This window comes from Pezoporus flaviventris, unplaced genomic scaffold (genome assembly GCF_033815535.1).
Source record: "Pezoporus flaviventris isolate CSIRO_AGI_PZ_B2104156 unplaced genomic scaffold, CSIRO_AGI_Pfla_v1 ptg000002l, whole genome shotgun sequence".
In the NCBI taxonomy this organism is placed as follows: domain Eukaryota; kingdom Metazoa; phylum Chordata; class Aves; order Psittaciformes; family Psittacidae; genus Pezoporus; species Pezoporus flaviventris.
Genome location: NW_026892550.1, coordinates 9823741 through 9843673, shown reverse-complemented (window position 1 = coordinate 9843673; position 19933 = coordinate 9823741). Strand labels below are relative to the sequence as shown.

General features: G+C 48.0%; 1 protein-coding gene across 2 annotated transcripts in view; it reads right to left on the bottom strand.

Moving 5' to 3' along the window:
• Nucleotides 1-14949, bottom strand: part of CRMP1 (collapsin response mediator protein 1) — a 53421-nt gene extending 38472 nt beyond the window's left edge. The window contains exon 1 of one of the 2 annotated variants that reach the window (XM_061468932.1): nucleotides 13955-14949. In XM_061468932.1, the coding sequence (XP_061324916.1) occupies nucleotides 13955-14326 (372 nt within the window). In that variant the 5' untranslated portion in view covers nucleotides 14327-14949. Of the gene's footprint in view, nucleotides 1-11360; nucleotides 11747-13954 lie in introns of those variants that run through there. The other variant, XM_061468941.1, reaches the window with a different exon arrangement.
• Nucleotides 14950-19933: the final 4984 nt, after the last annotated feature.

The window sequence follows — 19933 nt, the reverse complement described above, 5'->3', positions numbered from 1 at the left end:
TCTGGAATTTGCCAGAGCAGACTCCCTGCTTTCTCACCAGCCTCTCTACTATCACTTATAATTGCAGGACTTGTGAATCAGCAGCCTCAATAGTAATAAGCTATTCTGACAGATGCTGGCAGTTGAACCTCCTCAGCATGTTGATTTACTACACAGCTGACCTCAGAGACCACCATCTTGTGAGCTCTTTTTGAGCTTGTTCATTTGCCTTCCTAAACATTAACATTAAATAGGCAAGAGCCTATTGATACAAGGAGGGAACATCACCAGAATGTTGCATCTGTCATTGCTAATGAGTCAAAAAATCTGCACGTTCATCAAGATGCTTTACATTTTATTTCTTTCAAAACAGCAGAAGATGCATGAAATAGAAGCAAAAGTAACAGGCTGGGAAAATAAGACATAGAGAATAAATAAAGCAGTACAACCCCAGAAAAATAACTGCAGGCATAAGGATTTTATATTTTTTTTATGTACTTGTACATATGTAAGTGGCAAAATGAGTAGTAGTATAATCTGAAACTAAAAAGGATACAAATAGTTTCAAGAAAGCAGTCTTATTATATGAGTCACCCATTAAATGAAGACATAGTTGCACTTCATAAAGTACTAATAAATGCTTAGCTAAATTCTTGTCTTCTTCAGAATTTCAGTGTCTTAAGAAATTCTGGTGAAGAAAGAAACTGCGCTTTATGGATACTTTAAATGACCTGATTTTTGAGACCTTCCCATTCAAAACTGCTGCAAAAGGAAGCATGTCCTGCACTTGAACTGGCCTGTGGCTAAGGCTGCCCCCAGCCAGAAATGGGGAGCCATGGGAGGCAAGCTGACCAAAAAACCACAGTTTTCGTTCTCCCCGGGTAGCCTGCCAAGCCATTAGGGAGGGTGACATGGAGCCTTGCCCAGCTTTCATCAGCACCTGATAGATGTGGAAACATCTCTGACACACATTTCCATCCCAGGAAATCAGCAAATTCAGAAGTAAAAGGGTTTTGCTGGAACTTGTCCCAGCCAGCTCAAGCTGCCAGTGTGTCTGTAGGATGCATCACAGATCGCTGCAAGCCAGGAGCACAAAGCACAGTGCCTTTACACAGGTGATGCTGATGGGCACAGGCAACCCTCGCAGGGTTCCAGAGCCATGTGGGCACCCGAGCAGCACGCTGTGCTCAAGCACACAGGCAATACCTCCTGCACCCTGCTCTGGACCAGGAGTGGCCTGTCCCCAGCCAAAGCACTATAACACACACCTGTGTGCACCTAAACACACAGAGGCATTTCCATGAACACACTGGAAGAACTGCACAAACACAACTGAGCAGGGAGCCGTGGGTTAAGGTTGACAAGATATTTCCAATATTCTTCATGAAATAAACTTTCACACAAACCCTTGGTCAGCGTATGAGTATTCATTCCCTGACACAGCCTTAGCATAAGCTTCAAGGACAGGCACAGCCCTGGCCTGAAGGCAAAGGGACAGGGGCCACCACCCTGCACCACTGCCACCCATGGATGCCTGGGTGCTGCTGCACTGATTTAGGTCACTGGTACCTGCTGCAGTGAAATCCAGGACAGAAAACCGGGCACACACAGGGTCTGTGAAGTAGGTTAGCCTCCCCACGCATGCAGTCCAGCTGTAACATGGTCAGGGGCCATTTAAGGGGCCTGATGTCAGGCAGGTTGCTTGCAGTTTTTCTTACCAAGTGCCAATTGTCCAGGAAAACTAGGCAACAAAGTCCTCTTCTACCTGGACAATGTTCCAGGCTGAGGAACAGCCATGCTCTGTAGTACCCTGGGGAAAATAGGGGGGATGGAGAGAAAAGTGGCCTGGAGCTGATGAATTAATCACACAGTGCTGGCCTATATTTCCCCTTCCCAGCTGCAAACCCCTCCAGGCAAGACGCTTTCTTTGCCTAGCTCTCAACTGTATCCTCAGCCACTTGGGGTGACCTTCATTTGCTCTCACAATGCAAACAATGTGCTCATTAGTCAGGAGGTGACAATAGTGTAAGCCTTTACAGGATGGCTGCCACCTTGCTACCCAGCTAACAGATGTCTCAGGCACGGGTGCCCTGCCTGCTGAGCCTTAAGGGCTCCACACCAAGTTTTCAGCGCATTGCCTGGCACAAGAATCTGCCAGCCCAACTCTTCCCTCTAGGCTGCCAAGGACAGACAGCAGGAACATGGCAAAACAGAGAGGGGGTATTATATTGAACATATAAATTGAGCAATTCATTAAGTGCCAAGATTCAAGGGAAAGAAAAAGACAAAACTGCTCTCATTGAAGTGGGAGGTGCAGAAAGGCACTGTAGATCCATAGCACTGCTCAGCATTCACTGCGGGGGGTGGGAGACGAGGTGATTCTCCTCCACCCATCACTGCTGCAATGATGCAACCGCTTCAGTGCAATGTGTTTGATTCCAAGTTTTGTGCCGGGCTGTGACACAGAATCAGTACATCAACGATGCTTATCTTCTGTCTCCCTGCAGCTCCATTTTATCATCTCTGTGGCACCTCCTGGCTCAGCTCGCTGCTGAGTATGATACAGCTATTCCTATTATCCACAGCTCTTCACCTTCAAACCCTCCGCACTGCTTTCCTGGTGGTTTTTTGCTAATCACACTCTAGCTTCTCCTGCTTAATCTGGCAGCAAAGCCACAGAGCTTAGTCTGTGACATGACAGCAATTTTCATGGCAGCAGGAGGAGATGCCACAAACTCAGTATCATTTGCTGCAGGAGGAGGGGCCGGCTGCTCAGACACGAGGCGGTGGCTTTGCTCCCTTACAACTATTGTTTGCGTTGCAGTACAAGCAACACGAAACATCTGTAAGCTGGTGAATGGGACAATTTGTTCAAATTGCCTGTTTTGCTTTTTTTTTTAAATGAGCTTGGCTCAGCTCTTTTGAAGCATGTCCATATTTTCACACACGCCCAGTGGTAAGAGGCCAACACAGACAAGCAGTGTCTGCATCAACCTGCCGGATAACGAGCCTTATGCCTGCTGCGGTCCCCAGTTCTACAGCGGGCTCTGCCCAACGACAAGTAAAGTCAAATTCCCTTGGACAGTAATTCACTCTGCTCTGGGTTATTTGAAAATATGATCCAAATGTGAGAGTAGGAACAATTGCAAAGAAATGTAAAACTTGCCTTTTCTCATTCACCTACTCCACTCACAGCTAGAGATACCTAAAAACGCTACAAAATTCAAATACGTCTTTTATACATGCAGTTCTCAGTCTGCTTCTGGAACTACTAAAAATCACAGTAGCAGAAGAAATAAAACTGCCATCTTCTGACATAAGATTTACCAGGAAAGTATTATCTCAAATTGGTGTGGCATGTCAAAATACAACGCAGCACAAGTTATAGCAAACCACACACTTCTCTACAGTATCTATACCCATGGTACTGCACTTGCAGGCACCTTTCAGAGAAAACCACACCTTTATCATACAAAATGGAGTTTAGGAAAAAAAAAAAACAAACACAAAAGGAAGAATTATGCCATCATGTATTCTAACCATACAAAAACATTCAAAGATATTTCAATAGCACGGTTTTCATCAAATAACAACAGCTGTCCAGACTGCAATTCCAGTACATGCTATTACATTCTTATTTTTCTTCCACAAATGCAATGTCTACCTATTACATCTTCATCTCCAAATCAGCTAAATCATATCTTTTTAACTGTTAACAGTTTGCTTTACAATTTATCTGCAATTAACTTCATATAACATAACCAGCATGTGGGTCTAAGCACTGCTTCATTCTTGGATTTCAGCTTTTGTAAGTGCTGCATTGCAGCTGTCGCCAACTGAAAAAGTCTTTGCAACACTCTTAGTCCCAGATTTTCCAGGCCTAAAGGAGGAGGAAACACTCAGCAGTGATTTCACCCTTTGCATAATTCTAAGGACTTACTAGAATATACCATTGTCCTTACATCTCCAGAGCAACAATGGCTGTATTCTTTAAAATCCAGATTTGTCAATGCCTCTGAATATCACTAAGGATTTAATACAAAATAGCCATCTGAAAACAGTTTAAGTTCCAAATCCACCTATATTTCCAGTTCTCTGGTTTAAAAGACATCAGATTAAATGCAACAGACATAAGAAGGCATTAAGACTACATTATCACACTTGCAGCTAAAATATTCATCTTTACTTTTTTGAGAGGCAGGTTCCTTTGTTGCTAAGGCTTTAAGATGTCCACTGAGAGTTAGAAAAGACACAGCATCCCCAATTTAGATGGAAGGTTCAAAAGACATAGGCTGATATTTGTGCTTTCCTTGATTATCCAAATCTTCACAAGTAGACTATTTGCAAGGAAGCAGTTTCTCAGAGGCAAAAGTCCCCCTGGCAAACAATGGAGGGAGACACTTGGAGCTCCTCTGTGCTTCCACGCATTCCTTACTGCAGAGTTATTTCCCACAATATACAAGAGATTTATTTTATATATATATATATATTTGGTTGTCTCTTGTCAGAGCTGGTCAGACTCAGAACCAGTTATGATACAGTACAGTTAAATTACCTTGCTTTTAGCAAAGTACTTACAAATAAGAAACATTTTTAAACGTAATGGCAAAAGAAGAAAGGCATCATTCCCAAGAGGAATGCTTGCTTAAAATCCTTTCATAAGGATCAAAGAGCTGAAAATGGTATTTCATGAAGTACTGTCTGCTTATAAAAAATCAGCATTTAATCAGCACTATCCTTCCTTTCGAATTTCATCTCTGGGTTACCCTCCACATGAAGTAATTTTTAGCTAGGGTGATCCCTCAATCAGCTAGGGGAAACACTCAATCCTTGAGGCATCATTTCCGATATGCCACTAATGGAGAATCCTGCTTTTATGGTCGTTTTCTTAACAAATACACTCCAGTATATGGCAATTCATTTAGGAAGGATTATGTTGATTGCAGTAATATTGTATCTTGGTCTGTAGCCAATGTATTCATTCATCTTTATTCATTTAAAAGATCTGATCTTCTTTTGTTTCCTCTTCGGAGACCTGACTTTCTATTCAGCTAGCAATTTCATTCCTTAATCACACAGTCTAAAAGGGCTACCCCTACAGCTACTAACTCCATGGGGATTTCCTCACTGTAAATGTCATCTTTGCTTTGCTTTTAGAAGGGAAGCACAACAAACATCTTACTGATAACAACGCTCATTGGCATCAGCAGGGGTTTCACCTAAGTATGGGCTGGAGGGATGATCCCATTGCATTGTATGTTGTTATAGCCATCTCCTGGGTTACACACAGGTTACGTCAATTAGAGCTGATCTCAAAATCCCAGCAAGACATTCACTGGAGAGGTTAAACTTGAGAAAAAACAGCAGCAATTGACAGCACGGCTGCTGCTATGTGCCAGTGAACTGAAGATATGTTTAAGTTCTAGTCAGAAACCCACATCAGGTTACTGGGACACATCAGCCTTGGCACCAGTCACAGTCAAAATACAGCTAAGCCCATATGGAATCCCTTCTCTAACAGAGGAGAGGGATGCAAGGGAAACAGAATGGTAGAAAATGCCCTTTAATACGATGCCAGCAATGGTACTTCATGATCAAATACATGCGGTAGATACAGATGCACTCATGTTGCCTCATTTACCTACTTCTTCTGCAAGTCATATCTAGTTGTGATGCTTTCTGCTTCACCTCACATGGTATCAGGACTGGCTCGTGAGTGACTCTTCCACAGCTTCTTAGCTCTCATCATGGTGTACTCTTTCAGCCAGCCACGTGCAAGACGGGCAAGAGCTGAGGCCTTAAAGCTCGTCAGGACATGCACTACAGATTGGCACTTTTATCTTGTGACAAGTGCATCAAGCAACAAGCAAAAGTAGTCCCAGAGTATCTCTGTCCCAGGGATGATGCCATCATCTTTACATGTAGCAAGATTAGAAACCTGCAAATCATTCTGCTGCTACTTCTGTTCCACCTCCCTCGTGAGTATAAAAGCAGCAGGAAATTTATCCCAACTAACTGTTACAGGGCCCAAGTGCTTCACAAGCCGGCAGGGTCTCCTGGATCCTGCAAACAAAAATGAAGATTCTCCCTTTCACCACATATATAAACCTGTTTAAAAGAGAAATGGCAGCAAAGCAGAAAATAGACCCTGACATCTTGCCAAGAAAGTGGCTCATTGGCAGTGGTTGCTCTCAGCACTTTTAAGAAGGAGATTAAGACAACCACCTCACCGCATCAGTTGTCTTCCCAGACAGCCACTGTCCCCTTTCCAAACCTGCCCAGCTTCCAGCAAAACACAGCTCAGCTCCACATCGTGGCACCAGCTCTGGCACTGAACACTCTGATGTCTTGCTGCTGAGGGCACTGACTGGTGAACTTGGTGTGGCAGTTAAAGAAATCACTGCCTCAAAACCTTCTTTCTGGCCTGCTGCCAAAGGTTCCAGTCTCCATAGAAATGTCCCCAGAAGGCCCTATTCTCAATGCAATTTCAGACATCAGATGGATGTGACCAATTTTTCTCTGTACAAAAAGGAAAGGAAAAGACGTACCACAGGATCACAGAAATGGTGGTTGGAAGTCCAGCAACTTCTACCGAAGCAGATAAAGCAATCTGGAGCTGTCAGGTTCAAGTCCAATCCACTATGCAATATGAACTCACAAATGTTCATTGACAAACAAGTAAACTGGGGGGGGGGGGGGGGGGGGCAAGCCTATTACACAGCTACAGATGGGAAAATGTAACTTTGATTATTAAGCAAATACTCAAAGAGTAAGAAAAGGGATGCAGAAGCTACCAGGTTCAAGTCCAGTCCACTATGCAATGTGAATTCACAAATGTTCATTGACAAGCACATAAACTGATGGAGGGCAAGCCTATTACACAGCTACAGATGGGAAAATGTAACCCTGAGTATGAAGCAAATACTCAAGAGTAAGAAAAGGGATGCAGAAGCCCCAGGCCTTCGTGTTTTAAAGCAGGACAAAAAGTACTGTCCAAACCAGTGCAAATCTTGTGCCAGCTGCAGAGTAACAACATGGGTCATTGTTCCCATGCCCAGCATTGAGTAGGATGTTCAAAAACTTCTGGCAAGTCACGCACCGATCTGTGCCTAGCTTCACATTGTTAAATAAAGGTGTGCAGAAAAAAAAAACATGGTGAGGGGAGGTATGCAACAGATCCAAACCTAGACGAGGACTCTGGTTCCCCGTTCTTGCATCTGTAGCACATGGCCCCCCTGGTGTCCAAAGTGAACTAGCTGGCAGCTCTTGCACTGCCACTGTCTCACACCAGAACACCTCACATTACCCCACTTGCCCAGGGCAAAGAGAAAGTTTCTGTCTTGACTCTCAATAGTTACCTTAAGACCAGTGTCTTGCACAGAAGTCCAGACAAATGCATTTTTTCTCTAAGTATTCTGCCATCTTCAACCGCAGCCTATTTATTTCTCAGCTCTCTTCACATCAATCAATTCAAAAGGCTACAACTAAAATTATTCTCTGTGCCCACTCCTCTGAATTTCTTCAGCCTCTCTTCATTTCTCTGCATCTGCTTCTTTTGCTCATCTCATGCCAGATCTTCTCTTTACTTGCTAACTCAGTAGTGAGATCCTTCCTCTGTAACACCACATTCTTAAGCTCTCTTTTTCCCCATGCCTTACAGTCTGCCAGCTCAGGACCAGCAGCTCCTTCCCCCATTCAGACACCAACCCTTGGACCATTCCCAGGAATATTATTCCATTTTCTAAGAGATTTGGACACCATATGCCTCTTCCATGTTCCTCTCTTCGTTTGCTTTGGTGACTAGCTACTCTCCTTTTGCTCAGTAGAGTTGTCTTCACACCTCCCCTTCACTGAGCTCCCACTGATCATGTTTTAATGGTTGCAATCGCTACTGGAACAAACAAATCTTGTACCAGACATTTCACACACCACATGCCTTTTTTAAACTGTGTTCTGTATATACTGCAATGTTGAGTTCATTTGCATGAGGGCCTTGCTTGGAAAGTGCCGAGCCCTACCAAAACACAGAAGCCAAAAAAATTTGCAACAGATATTTCGGTGTCATCATCTCCATAGATTCCCTGTAACATATTGCACACGAGTGGAATAACCATGTTAAAAGCAATGGGTGGGGGATGCACCTGGAAAATCTGGTCTGCGTGAGAGCATGCCTACACAACTGAAGCATGAAAGATTGCCACCTCATGCAGAAAGACACCTCAGCAATGGATGGTAGTGGCTGACCGTACTACATAGGCAGAGAAACGTGCTTCTGCAGATGCATTCTTGGCCATCCTTACATTATGCAAATCCTGTTCCATCCTGAACCAGGGGAGTAAGAATCCCCAAGAACTTCAGCACAGTGCAGAGGATGCGACTGAAGTGCTTAGACTTACTGGTTCAGTGCACCTCTATTTTACATTACTCAAAGACTGGTCTGGTGCTTCAAACACAGAGGTCTTTCGTGCAGTAGTTACAGCAAAAGGAGCTCAGTTTTCCCAATCCAACTCACAACTGAATGGCACCTTACAATGGAGCAGTGTTAGTGCTCAGCTACCAACAGCAAGCCTGAATGCTGCATAGGATGCATAGGATGCTGCAAAGGGCAGCAGGAAAGTCACAAACAGAATAAATCATGCAAGAAGCATGAATTTTCAGGGGGCCTGTTGGCAGCAGTGTCTCTACTGTCCTAGATACTTTGAGGAGAAAGGGGAGAAAGGAAGGGAGGAATAAAGCTGCTTCAGAGGAAAAGAGTGAAGAGGGTATCAGTCAGGCACTGCTAATAGTCCGAAGGAGCCAGGAGGCAAGGCACGGTCAGACAAAGCACAAGGATGCAGTTATCCCCACGTGCACCATGGGGAGTAACCCAGAAAGGACACCACAGGGTTGTCTTCCCAAAAGCGGTATCAGCTCCCACACTGGTAACAGCTGAAACCAGCCTCTGCCGCTTTCTTCGTGAAATTCTTGATGCTGCAGACCTGACCCTGGAGGGCAATTCTGGCCAGGCACTGACTGCAGGTAGTGCCTGGGGCTGGATGCTGTGGGAGGATGCTGAGTGCTGTTCTCCTTGTGTGCTCAGGATAGCTTCTGGCCCCATGCGAGGAACACAGGCTTGGGATGGTAAAATCCACAGCAAAGTAACCACACACAGGACACTGACAAAATGAGTTTCTCACTATTTCAATGAATCCAGGAGCTGGTGTATCCCAAAATAGCAGGAGTGTGTACGTTAAACACAGTAACAAATGACATTTATATATGATATCATCACTGCTGTTGTTGTATAACTTTACAGAGCTATCACATTTCCTTAGAACCCAGAAGGCTTGAAGCTCCAATATATTTCCTTAGTGACAGGATGCAACATCTAATTTATTATACTGGAACAGGGCTTCAGAAGATACACGCAGAGAGACCTGGTGGGCTCTTGTGGGCTGGGCAGTGTGTACAAGCTATAGCACAAGGTGTCTGATTTGCTTTTGCTGGGTGGAAAGAAGGGCCAGAAGTGTAAAACATTAAAATATAAAAGGCAGCCAAGACCTGATGCCTGCCAACTTCAGTAATGTTAATTTATGCCTTTGATTTGGTCACAAAACTCAACACTAGCGTTAATGAATATTCATTTATAGAGACTTCAACACATCCCTTTTCAAAGAGAACAGGCTGAGGTTTGGGCTTTCTTTTTCCCAGCAACCCTCTCACCACCACAGAGAAGGAAAATTGTGAAAGTGAAGAAATTAAAACGAACTGTTGATTCCAATGAAACACTTGTAATTCTTCCAGTTTCTTCTTTTACTCCAAATTGGAGAACAAACAACTAGCTATGGGTGGGAACCTGCTACACACCAGCTCCAAAGGAAGGCTGAGCTGTGCACAAAGCACCTGACACTCAGAGGGCAGCAAGAGCCTGCCCCCATCCAGGGGTACCTTGAGTCACACGATGCACTGAGGATGAAGGCGAGAGGAGACATCGCCCAAAGAGCCACTGCATCACCCACGCTCAGCCTCACCACCACATACTGCTGCCTGTTGATAGCGGAAAACTGCATAAATGCAGCACTTTGGTACCATAAAACTGCTTGTGGAAGGAGTTTTCCTCCTGACCAAGTATGCTGGCTAACAGGTTGGGATTTTAATATCGAGGAAACCTCAAGGTTTCCTTGAGGATTAACAAGGTACAAGCCTTGTACCGCTGGCTCAAATAATGCCTTTAACCATCAGGTTTGCTCCGGAAGCTGCCACACCCACCCATCACCTCACTCCAGCTACTGAAACTTGCCCTGTGCCAGGCACCTGACAGTGCCAGCTTTTCCTGGGCAAGCTCCGTGAACCCAAGCCTCTCTGAACCCAAGCCTCCCTGGGCTCACTCCGCTTCCTCACTCATCTCTGCCCACACAGCAGCAGTGACCCCATCACCCACCGATCCAGCCCCTCAAGAGGACAGTAGGCACCAGCCTGGAGACCAGCACCAGTGTCAGGGAAAACCTCTGGGTGACCAAACTCTAGGGGAGGTTTTCCTGAAGCCTCGCTCCTCTCCAGTTCTGCCTGATCGTTATCCAGCCCTGCGGAACCCGTGTATCTAGGGGAAACATCATACTGAATCAAAGGACCCACATCCTCTCTTCCTGGCACAGAAAGCACACTCTATTGTAGTACTGCTCGGGGATAAGAGCATCTAACGGGAGGCAGGCACAGCTAGGAAGAGGATGGTTATGATTAACTCTTTGCCTCCTGATCCCTACCATGGCTGATGTATTAATAGCGCGCAGAGGTGTTGGTGCTGGCATCATGGCGCTCTTTGATTTTCCACGCTCCTACCCCTCCCGTTTCCCCCCTCCTATTTCTCCGCATCCCCAGCCCGCCCCGGCTGCCGGGGGGCGGCGGGGGGCACGTTGTGCTGCGGCTCGTCCCCTCCCTCTTTTGTTCTGCCTCGCCCGGCGGCCGAGCCGCCCCGGGCCCTGCTCCTCGGGGGAAGGACGGCACCCCTGGCCCCGCCAGCGCGGCCGGGCCTCCCCCCTCTGCTTCCCGGCCCGGCCCCGACCCCAGCCCCGACCCAGGTTCTGTTCCCAGCACACGGCGCTGAGCCCCAGCTGTGCGGAGGGCGAAGGAAGGGAAAGATAAATAAAATAGAAAAATAAAATTATATATACATATATGTATATAAATAAAACACAAAATCACTCCCATCCCGGAGCTCCAGCAGGAGGAGGAGAGGGCACCGTTGCCCGCACCCGTCCACACCGTGGAGCCCCAGCCCCGCATCCCGGTCCCCGCCGCCACCCGCGGGGCACTGCGCGGCCGCGGCGCTCCCGCCTCACGCCCTTCCTTGCCCGCGAACAAAGGAGCGAGGGCAGCGGCAGCTACGTGCCGGGCCCGCTTACCGTTATGTGGGGGATGCTCTTCTTGCCCTGGTAAGACATGTCGGCTCTCGCTAGCGCCGGGCGCACGCCACACACCCCGAGGAGCGAGCCGAGCCCGACGGGAAAATATCGGAGGTAATGAGAGGAATAATAATTGAGAGCCTGATGGGGTGATGGGGCGGGGCGGGGGAGACCCGGCAGTGCTGGGTAATGGAGGCAAAGTTTCCTCGCCCAGAGCAAGGGGAGCCAGGCAAACCCGGCACCTTTTTTCCCGGCTGCAATGAAACAGGGACGCGGCTCCCGCGGGCAGTCGGCGAGCGCTGCCTCTCCCGGCGGCAGCAGCGCCCTCCCGGCTGCAGGTCGGAGCAGGATTCGCTCAGCTCAACCCAGGAAGCGCTTCCTTCCCTCCTGTCCCCCACCCCTACCGCCTCGGCCCCCCTTCCCAGCCCATCAATCCAGCCGGAGCCTCCCTCCCTCCCGCACCGGCGCTGGGAAACACCGCCCCCCCAGCTCCGCCACCGCCCCGCCGCACGCTCAGGTCACCGGAGGGGTCCCGCGGGTGGGAATCGGGGGAGTAACCCTCGGCTGTGGGTCCTACTGCGCAGTACATGGTAATGTCACTGCCTGCTCTGTCCCTGTGCCTCTGACCCTGACGGCACTGCCCGGTTCTGTCCCCATCGCAGTGCCTGCTCTGACCCCATGGCACTGCACTGTTTTGTCCCCAGATGGCAGTGCCTGCTCTGTCCACACCAATGGCTCTGACCACAGCAGCACTGCCCTGCTCTGCTCTCCCTTGTTACTGTCCCAGTGCCACTCCCTGCCCTGCCCTGCACCCAGGGAGGCTGGGGGTGATGGCATAGGCCAATGCAGCCTGGCGAGCCCAGACAGATGCTGTGCCAGTGGCAGCTGGAAAGGAAAAGTGGTGAGTTGAAACCCTTCTGTCTCTTCTGACTCACAGAGTGCCTCCCTCCACCCATGGTGGAGGCTCCATGAACAACTGCAGGAAGGGTAAGAGGCACTGCAAAGCTGCGCCCAGGTTAATCCCTCCATGACAAGCAGCACACCCACCCCTATGACACACATGGATGGAAGGTATTTCCCATCCAGCTACATCCCCGACACATCTCCCCTGAAATCACTGTTCAGAGGTTGCAAAAAGCTGCAGCCACCAGTGTGCAGGGGTCAGGCACATGACTCCTGCTCACAGCACAACTTCCTAAGCCAGTGACCAGATCTTGACAAGTTTACCCCAAACCTCCTCCTCACTCCCCTCCACCCCCACCTCTTCCCATTTCAATCCAGAGCCAGACAGCTCAGGAATCACAGTGAGATCCAGAGGTAGCATACAATGGGCTCACTACCCGTGAGTCCCAGGCTGAACCAGGCAGCAGGGAAGACAGGGAGGAGGCATCAGGGATGTCCCATCAGATAGGGGACTTCAGGGTTCACCATGCCCTCCCACTGCCCAAGGTCCTGATAGAAAAGACACGGGTTCAGGTGAGCTGGGAAAGGGAAGACTGCACTGCAGCTGGCAGCCTCTGAAGGTTGCTGCAGTGAAGTGGCACCGTCACAGGCACAGTGTCCCACCAAGCCCTGCGGGCTCACTCCGGTGTCCCACCACAGTGGGGCACTCACCAGGCTGCATGGGAGGCTGTGTGGCCCCTGCACCCAGCCACCAGCCCAGAGAGGACCCCATTCATGCTCAAATTGAGGAGGGAGAGAAAAGAGTTGAAACTCCCCTTTTAGCCTATGGCAAAACAGACCGTGAGCAGGCCATACAGCCTCCAGGCTGGGTGCTAAGGGTGCATCTAACCAAGGCCGCTACTGCAAGGCCACATTTCTTCCTAAGGACAAATTTGTGACAGCCCCTAGCTCCCCAGAGAGCCAGCCCCCGGGGTCTGCCTCCAGCCTGGGTGCCACCGGCAGGACTAAGATGGAGAAGCACAGCTGGCCCGGGCTGGCCAGCCCCACCGGCCTCCCTTCTTCCTGAAGTCTGCAATAGGAGACCAGGTTGCAGCCCCAGAGGTGGGGAGCCCCCGCGCCAAGGTTTCGGCTGCTCCTCCCGCCCTGCGGGAGACAATAAAAGAGCGGGGGGAGCCGGGGCCGGGACAGAGCCTGGTCTGTGCCTGGGACAGGCCGGAGTTTTCCCTGCCAGCCCAGAAGTGCAGCGGGGGCTGCTTTGTTCCGGGAAGGCACCAAGGGGGCCCGGGCTGCCCTCCAGGCTCTCCGGCATGGGCGGCGTTTTAACGGCAGGGAGAGAAACGAAGAAAACTCATCGCCATCACTTACAAAGGAAAACGATTTCTGAGGTCATCCCCCCCACCCCCCACCAAGCTCAGGCAAGTGAGATAGTTTAGGGGCCAGCCGGGCGCCTCCTGTAGCATCACCGTGCCGGGGATGAGGGTCCCCGCCTCCCCGACCTTCCGTGAAGGCGGCCCTCGTACCCCTGCGCTGGAGAGCAAGGCTCTGCGGCATGGCTCAGTACAGTATGCACGGCTCGGCACGGTACGGCACGGTACGGCACGGCTCGGCACGGTACAGCACGGCTCGGCACGGCTCGCAGAGGGAGGGCTCTCGCCCTCCTCCCCCCCCCTTCACGCTCGGTCCCTGCTCACCTGCCCATTGTCCTGGCCCTGCAGCAGCTCCTTCCCCATGGGGAATTTGATCTCCACGCCCGGGGTCTTGTCCTCCCGGTCGCCCGGGGAGCTGATGACGGAACCGGAGACCTCGCTGATGTCGCTGGCGGTCTCGCTGTAGTTGTCTCCTCCGTCCAGCATGTCGTGCCGGCTGCCGCTCCGCGGGGTCCGGGACCCCTTCTTCCCCACGCTATAGGCGTCGAAGTCGATGGTTTTGTTCTCGTAGGCCCCCTCCACGGAAGCGAACATCCCCCCGTACTTCTGCCGCGGTGTCTGGGCGGTCGTACCCGGCCTCGCTAGATACACGGGCAGGTCATCTTCTTTATTCCAGTTCCTCTTTCTCTCGGCCATTCTCGCTGTCCGGATCTCTCCCTCCCTCCGTCCCTCCTTCTCTCTCTCTCTCTCTCTCTGCCTCCCACTTCTCTGCACCTTTCACTACCGGGATAGGCTGCTGTTGACCATAAAAATGAATGGATGGATGCAGCAGTGGCGGAGCTGGGTTGGCTGGTGGGATCTTTCCCTTAGGGAGATGCAAACGTTAACCTCCCTCCCCCCACCCACCCCCCGGGAAAAAAAAAAAAAAAAAGAGGAAAAAAAAAAAAAGAAAAAAAAAAGAGAGAAAGAGAGAGAACGAAATAAATCCAAGCGGGTTTTAAAAATAGCCGTGTTAGTAAAGAGCACGTGAAAATAAAGTACAAAGAGCGGAGAGGAGAGGGTAGCAGAGGCAGGTGATTGGAAAGCCCCCGACGAATAGGAAGAGCAGCAGCAATTCCCAGAGCAAGGACCGCAGTGCACACGCTCCCCCGGTATAAAGAATGATCCGGGGGGCGGGAGGCAGGGGGCGGAGGGAGCCCTCTACATGCACACACAGCCGGTGCCAACGGGGTCCTTCCCGGCGGGCGGGAAGGGGTGCGCCGGTCACCTGCTGCGGCGTGGCTTCGGGGTGGATGGCAAAATGGAAAACGAGATAGATAAAAAATAAAAACCCCAAATCTCCGCAGCCCCCCCCGGGGGAGGGGGTGGGGGAGTTTCCTCCACTTTGCACACTCACATTCCCTCCGCCTCCCTAAGCAGGAGGGGTCTGCGGCGCTGCCCCGGTGGGGGCTGCTCGTCGCCGGTCGTTGGCCGCAGGGTGAGCGGTGGAAAGGGAAGGGGGGAAGAAGCACGACCAGGCCCCCGGAGCAGGGGCGCTGCGCAGCGCTCTCCCTGCCGCAGCAGCTGGTGCCGGGGAGGGGGGGTGGTGGTGGCGGCGGCCCCGCTCCTCCCCCCCGCCGCGGCGGCGCTGGGAGGGCGCCCGCTCCCGCAGCAGCACGGCGGCAGCAGCCGGCCCTGACACGGAAGTGATCGCCTGCGCCGCCGGCTCCGCCACCGGGGATGAGGCGCCGGGGGGCGGCGGCTCCGCGGACCTCGGTGTCTCCCCCGCAGCCCGGAGCGCCTGGTCCGCCGAGGCCCCCGCGGAAGCCTGCGCGCCCTCGCGGAACCCCCGCGGCATGGCGCCGCGGAGCTGTCCCTTCAGCACTCCGGGCGGCTCTCGCCGAGGTTTCGCGTCGGGGAAGGGAAGGCAACGCAGGGAGCCTGGGGCAGAGGCTTCCTTTCTCTGTGAGGGGTGCCAGTGCCCCAAATCAACGATCAATAAGGGCTTTTTTTTAAAGCAGGAGGAGTGGAGAATGTGCTCCCCTCAGCTCTGCACAGCACACTTCAGAAAGTCTGTCTTTACACCTCTACCTGATTTCTAATCCTGCAGAGATCATCCACTGAAACCACAAAACTTGGACCCTCCTCTCCCATACACGCATCCAATCTCAGACAATTCTGCCAGGCTTTGAATACACCAGCAGTTACATAAGGGACATTCTCTGTTGCTCTGAAGTAATTCATTGGAACAAACTGGTCTGAGATTGATTAAATGACTAAGCAAATTTGAAACAACGAATCAGTCCCAAGACCTGTTTACTGCTCATGTACAACATGGTTATGCCATTTGAGTACAAGCCCAGCAACAGAGCACTATTGTCTGTGGCCCACCATGAGAAAAATCACAAGTTAAGAATGAATCAGGATAAGTGGGATGCTAAAAACAGAGGTCCTTGGGACTTCATCAGAAGCAAGTCCAGATAACCATCTTTCTCATTAGCAGCTAACCATGGACCAAAACCATGTGAAAAAGCAGTGATGTAACATACCTGAGCATTGCCAAAGGACATCAAAAGAAAATAGCAGTCTTTTCTGCATTTGTCATAACACAGTGGTACCTGTTTTCCTGAATGCCCCGTGTGCACATTCAACACTCTATGTGTTGTTTGCATGAGGGGAGTTAGGAACTAAGTCAAAAGTTTCCTGATCACTGGTTACTAACACGTTAATTTTAGCAATTGCAGCATCAAGACTGACATTTCTGAACACACATTGTCCAGGATTCCATAGTTTACTAAACAAACCGTGCTACTACATCAACACTGTACTATCATATGGAGGTTTCAATGGGGAGTGAAAAAATAAGTGTAACTTGTAGGACATTGCTTTGTTGCTTCTTTAAATTCTTCTCTTGTATATGTGGGCTAATATTGATTTTTATTTTTTGTTCCTGATAGTAACATTAAGATTTACTGATCATGCTGGGGAAAAAAAATCCACCTCAGTTTGTTCCTCTGCATCAAACCCTGACAGTGAAATACGCAGGTGGCTCATGGTGTGTGATGTGTGACCTGCCTGTCCTCATAAGTATTGGAAAAATTATTCATTTTATGAGATATTTCTTTCCAATCAAGAGATTAATTTGAATCTCCAGAAAAAAAAAACTTCTGATGGTGCCATAGTAGGCCCAGTATGTTGTACATAATGCATGCATCAGATAAATGAAGAGTATCTTTTATTTAACATCCATAAAGCTAAGAAAGATGGACACTGTTTACACTTGGGACCTAGTTACATAACACTGTTCAGGTTTTCGGATCTGCTCAGTTTTTAAAAATAGCAAAGAATAATTCATTTTTTTTTCAGTATTAAGCCAGGACATTCATCTTTATGCTAACACATAAGGAGACCACAAGACGTAGAGAATATGTCAAATCAGTGCTTTAGAAAACAGCATTAAACTTTCAAGTTAGAAATAAGCATAAAATCGTATCAGATTCTTTCTTTGCTTTTAAATGGATTTCTTTCACAGTGTAGCCCTTAATGTATTAAAAACTGTGTTTTAAGTCAACAGATGCATACTGTTCTTCTGTTCACTAAGAAAGAAAATTGCAATTTTTAGTTGCAGAAGCAGACCCAGTTACAGCCTGATACCCTGGTTACCCTTCAAGTTTACCTAAAAACATTTATGCAACTTAGGAGAAATGTATTGCTTTGGTATATTCTCTTGCAGACACTGATCTCATCCTGCCTTGACACAGCTTCATGAAAAGAGGACAGAACTTGATCAGAAGTGCACCCTCTTCCTGTTTATTCCAAATATACTAGATAAGAGAGAGCAGAAAACCTAAAGAGATGCTTGCTTCACACAATAAAAACCTTGAACGAAAGTCTAACAAGAAAGCTATCACTGGCTTGGCTCCAGTTGTAGCTGGAACTCTTCTTGCATCAGCAAGATCATGAGCTATAATAGGACTCCCCTGGTACAGGGGCTCAGAGAATATGCAACATTCATTTTGCACCTATTTTTGCTGTTGTGCATTTTACAGCAGAATAATCAGACAAAAAAAAAGGCATGAACACCCCAGAAGTAGTGAGTGTGATAGAGAAACAAGTTTTCTAAAGTAGTGAGTGTGATAGAGAAACAAGTTTCTTTTCCTTCCTCCCTCCTTCTCTCCCTCCCTTCCTCCCTCCCTTCCTTTCTCTTGTCTCAAAGGAATGACTTGAGTTACTAAGTCACTGGGTCAGTCTCCCTCTCTCTGCTCTACGTGTCTGTTGTACCCTGGCTGCAGTGTCCTCCTTCCCCCACAAAACCCCATCCCATGGATCAGTGATTCGGACTTTCTCCCTACCTGCAGGAGCAGTGGATCCAAAGCTGTACAAGCCGGGGAAGGCTCAGGTTTCCCCCTTCCTCATCAGTGATCCAGCCCATAGTATTCTGCTAATTCATAATAATTCTGCTAAATCAGCAAAATTGAATGGCAGCTCCTCCACCAAGAGAAACAAGAGCTCAGACTTAACAGTTTCCTTACCCTTTTAGAAGACAGATGGTCCCTTCCTCAGAATGGAGACTTCCTGGGTTGCTGTTCATGGATACAGTTGTATTTACTGCTATATTTCAGAAGCTCTTCCACCATTTGAGTGTAAAAATAATTAAAATTATAAAGTTTTTAATTTAAAATATGCATACATTTAATATACAAAATTATACAAATTATACATTTAACTAACATAGAAAAATACATCTTGTTAACAAGATAAAATGTCAACATATCTTACATCATTTAAGTGAGAGTTACAAATCTGTGATAATCATCAAGTAGACTTTGTGACTTCATTACAATTCTGTATCCTCCCTAGTTACACTGAAAATTAATACATATGTACAGTTGATATTTATGTCAAAAATTTTAGAGTGGAAATCTTTGCTGAAAAGTTATCCAGCAGGGTTTAATGGAACAGATTCAAAGAAGAGTGGCCTCTCTCATACAACTGAAGCTTCTCACTTAGCTGAGACCGGTTTGACACCTGGTTACAGGGTGGTGATGGGTCGAGTTTAAACTCCTTGCATTTATTTACAAACACCCCTCTCTCCGCAGTCTAGCTGGTACATCATACCATAACCCCAAGGCTTTTTGTGAGTTCTTTGGCACCTCTTTAGATGGATCCCAATCTATGGCCCTAACAACTGCTTTTTATGACTTCGGGTTACCATCCCATTGTTGCCTGTGCAGAAGAGTTAAATACTGCACGGCACCAGAGCTCAGAAGGCAAGATCTCTGTATGTTATTCAGTCCAGATTACTCATTAATACCTTAGGGGGTGGGGAAATACCTTTGTTTCAGTCAGACAAATGTATGCAGCAAGTCTTTACTCCTTATTTAATTTACATGGTTTCTTTTTCCAAGTTCCACACAAAAGACAAGAGTGTAATTTATAAACAAGCTATAAAAGTCTGTTCCATGCTGGGTTTTGTCTTACATACTGCAAGCTATGTGATGACTTTCTTTTAACTATTTACATGTTCTTTAAAACCTGTTTATCATCACAGGGATCAAAATAGAAGACCACCATCACCGCTTTGATTTCCAGGCCTTAATATTCCTCCCCCCCCCCCCTTTTTTTTTTAGCTGTACTAACAATTTGCCCTTAATTCCTAAATGACAGAATTAACTCATGAGTTAAAAGCTTATTCAACTTTTTCTAAGATCTGCTTAAGACCATCAGCGAGTACATGAATTACCTCATACAGGATTTTTTCCACAGGAGTTGTTTTCAACTCTGAACTACATTTTCCCTCTTTTTTAAAAAAAGACCACAATTCAGGGAGTAGAGAAATGCATGAGAGAATGGCATCAGTTAGTGCACACTGCACAGTAACCTCTCACATTGGAATTTACATTTGCATATTCATATTCCCATAGCAAGAGCCTATGTTACACAGAGAAACAATAGTGAACAGAGATTGGTATAAATCTCTGAAGATCCCAACAACTCCAAATCAAGACAGGTCTCCACAACTACTAATCTCTCTTTTTCTCTCCTATGTGCATAGACAACATTAAAGACAGCATGATGCTTAAGCATCTATCAGAACTGAGCATTCAAGCCAAGTTGCAGCAAGCATGAAATCTCGGTCCCAGGGATGTCAGTGGAAATTTGCCAGTCACTTCAGTGGCAGAAACATTTCATCCAGTACATTTAAATTTTCTCTCTTTTTAATTTTGTTCAGCTTGACCTACAACTTGCAGCTTTCCTTGTATGCACTGATCCCAGTGGTAGAACTGAAGTTAGCTATGTTTTTAGTTCACATCCTACACAAGA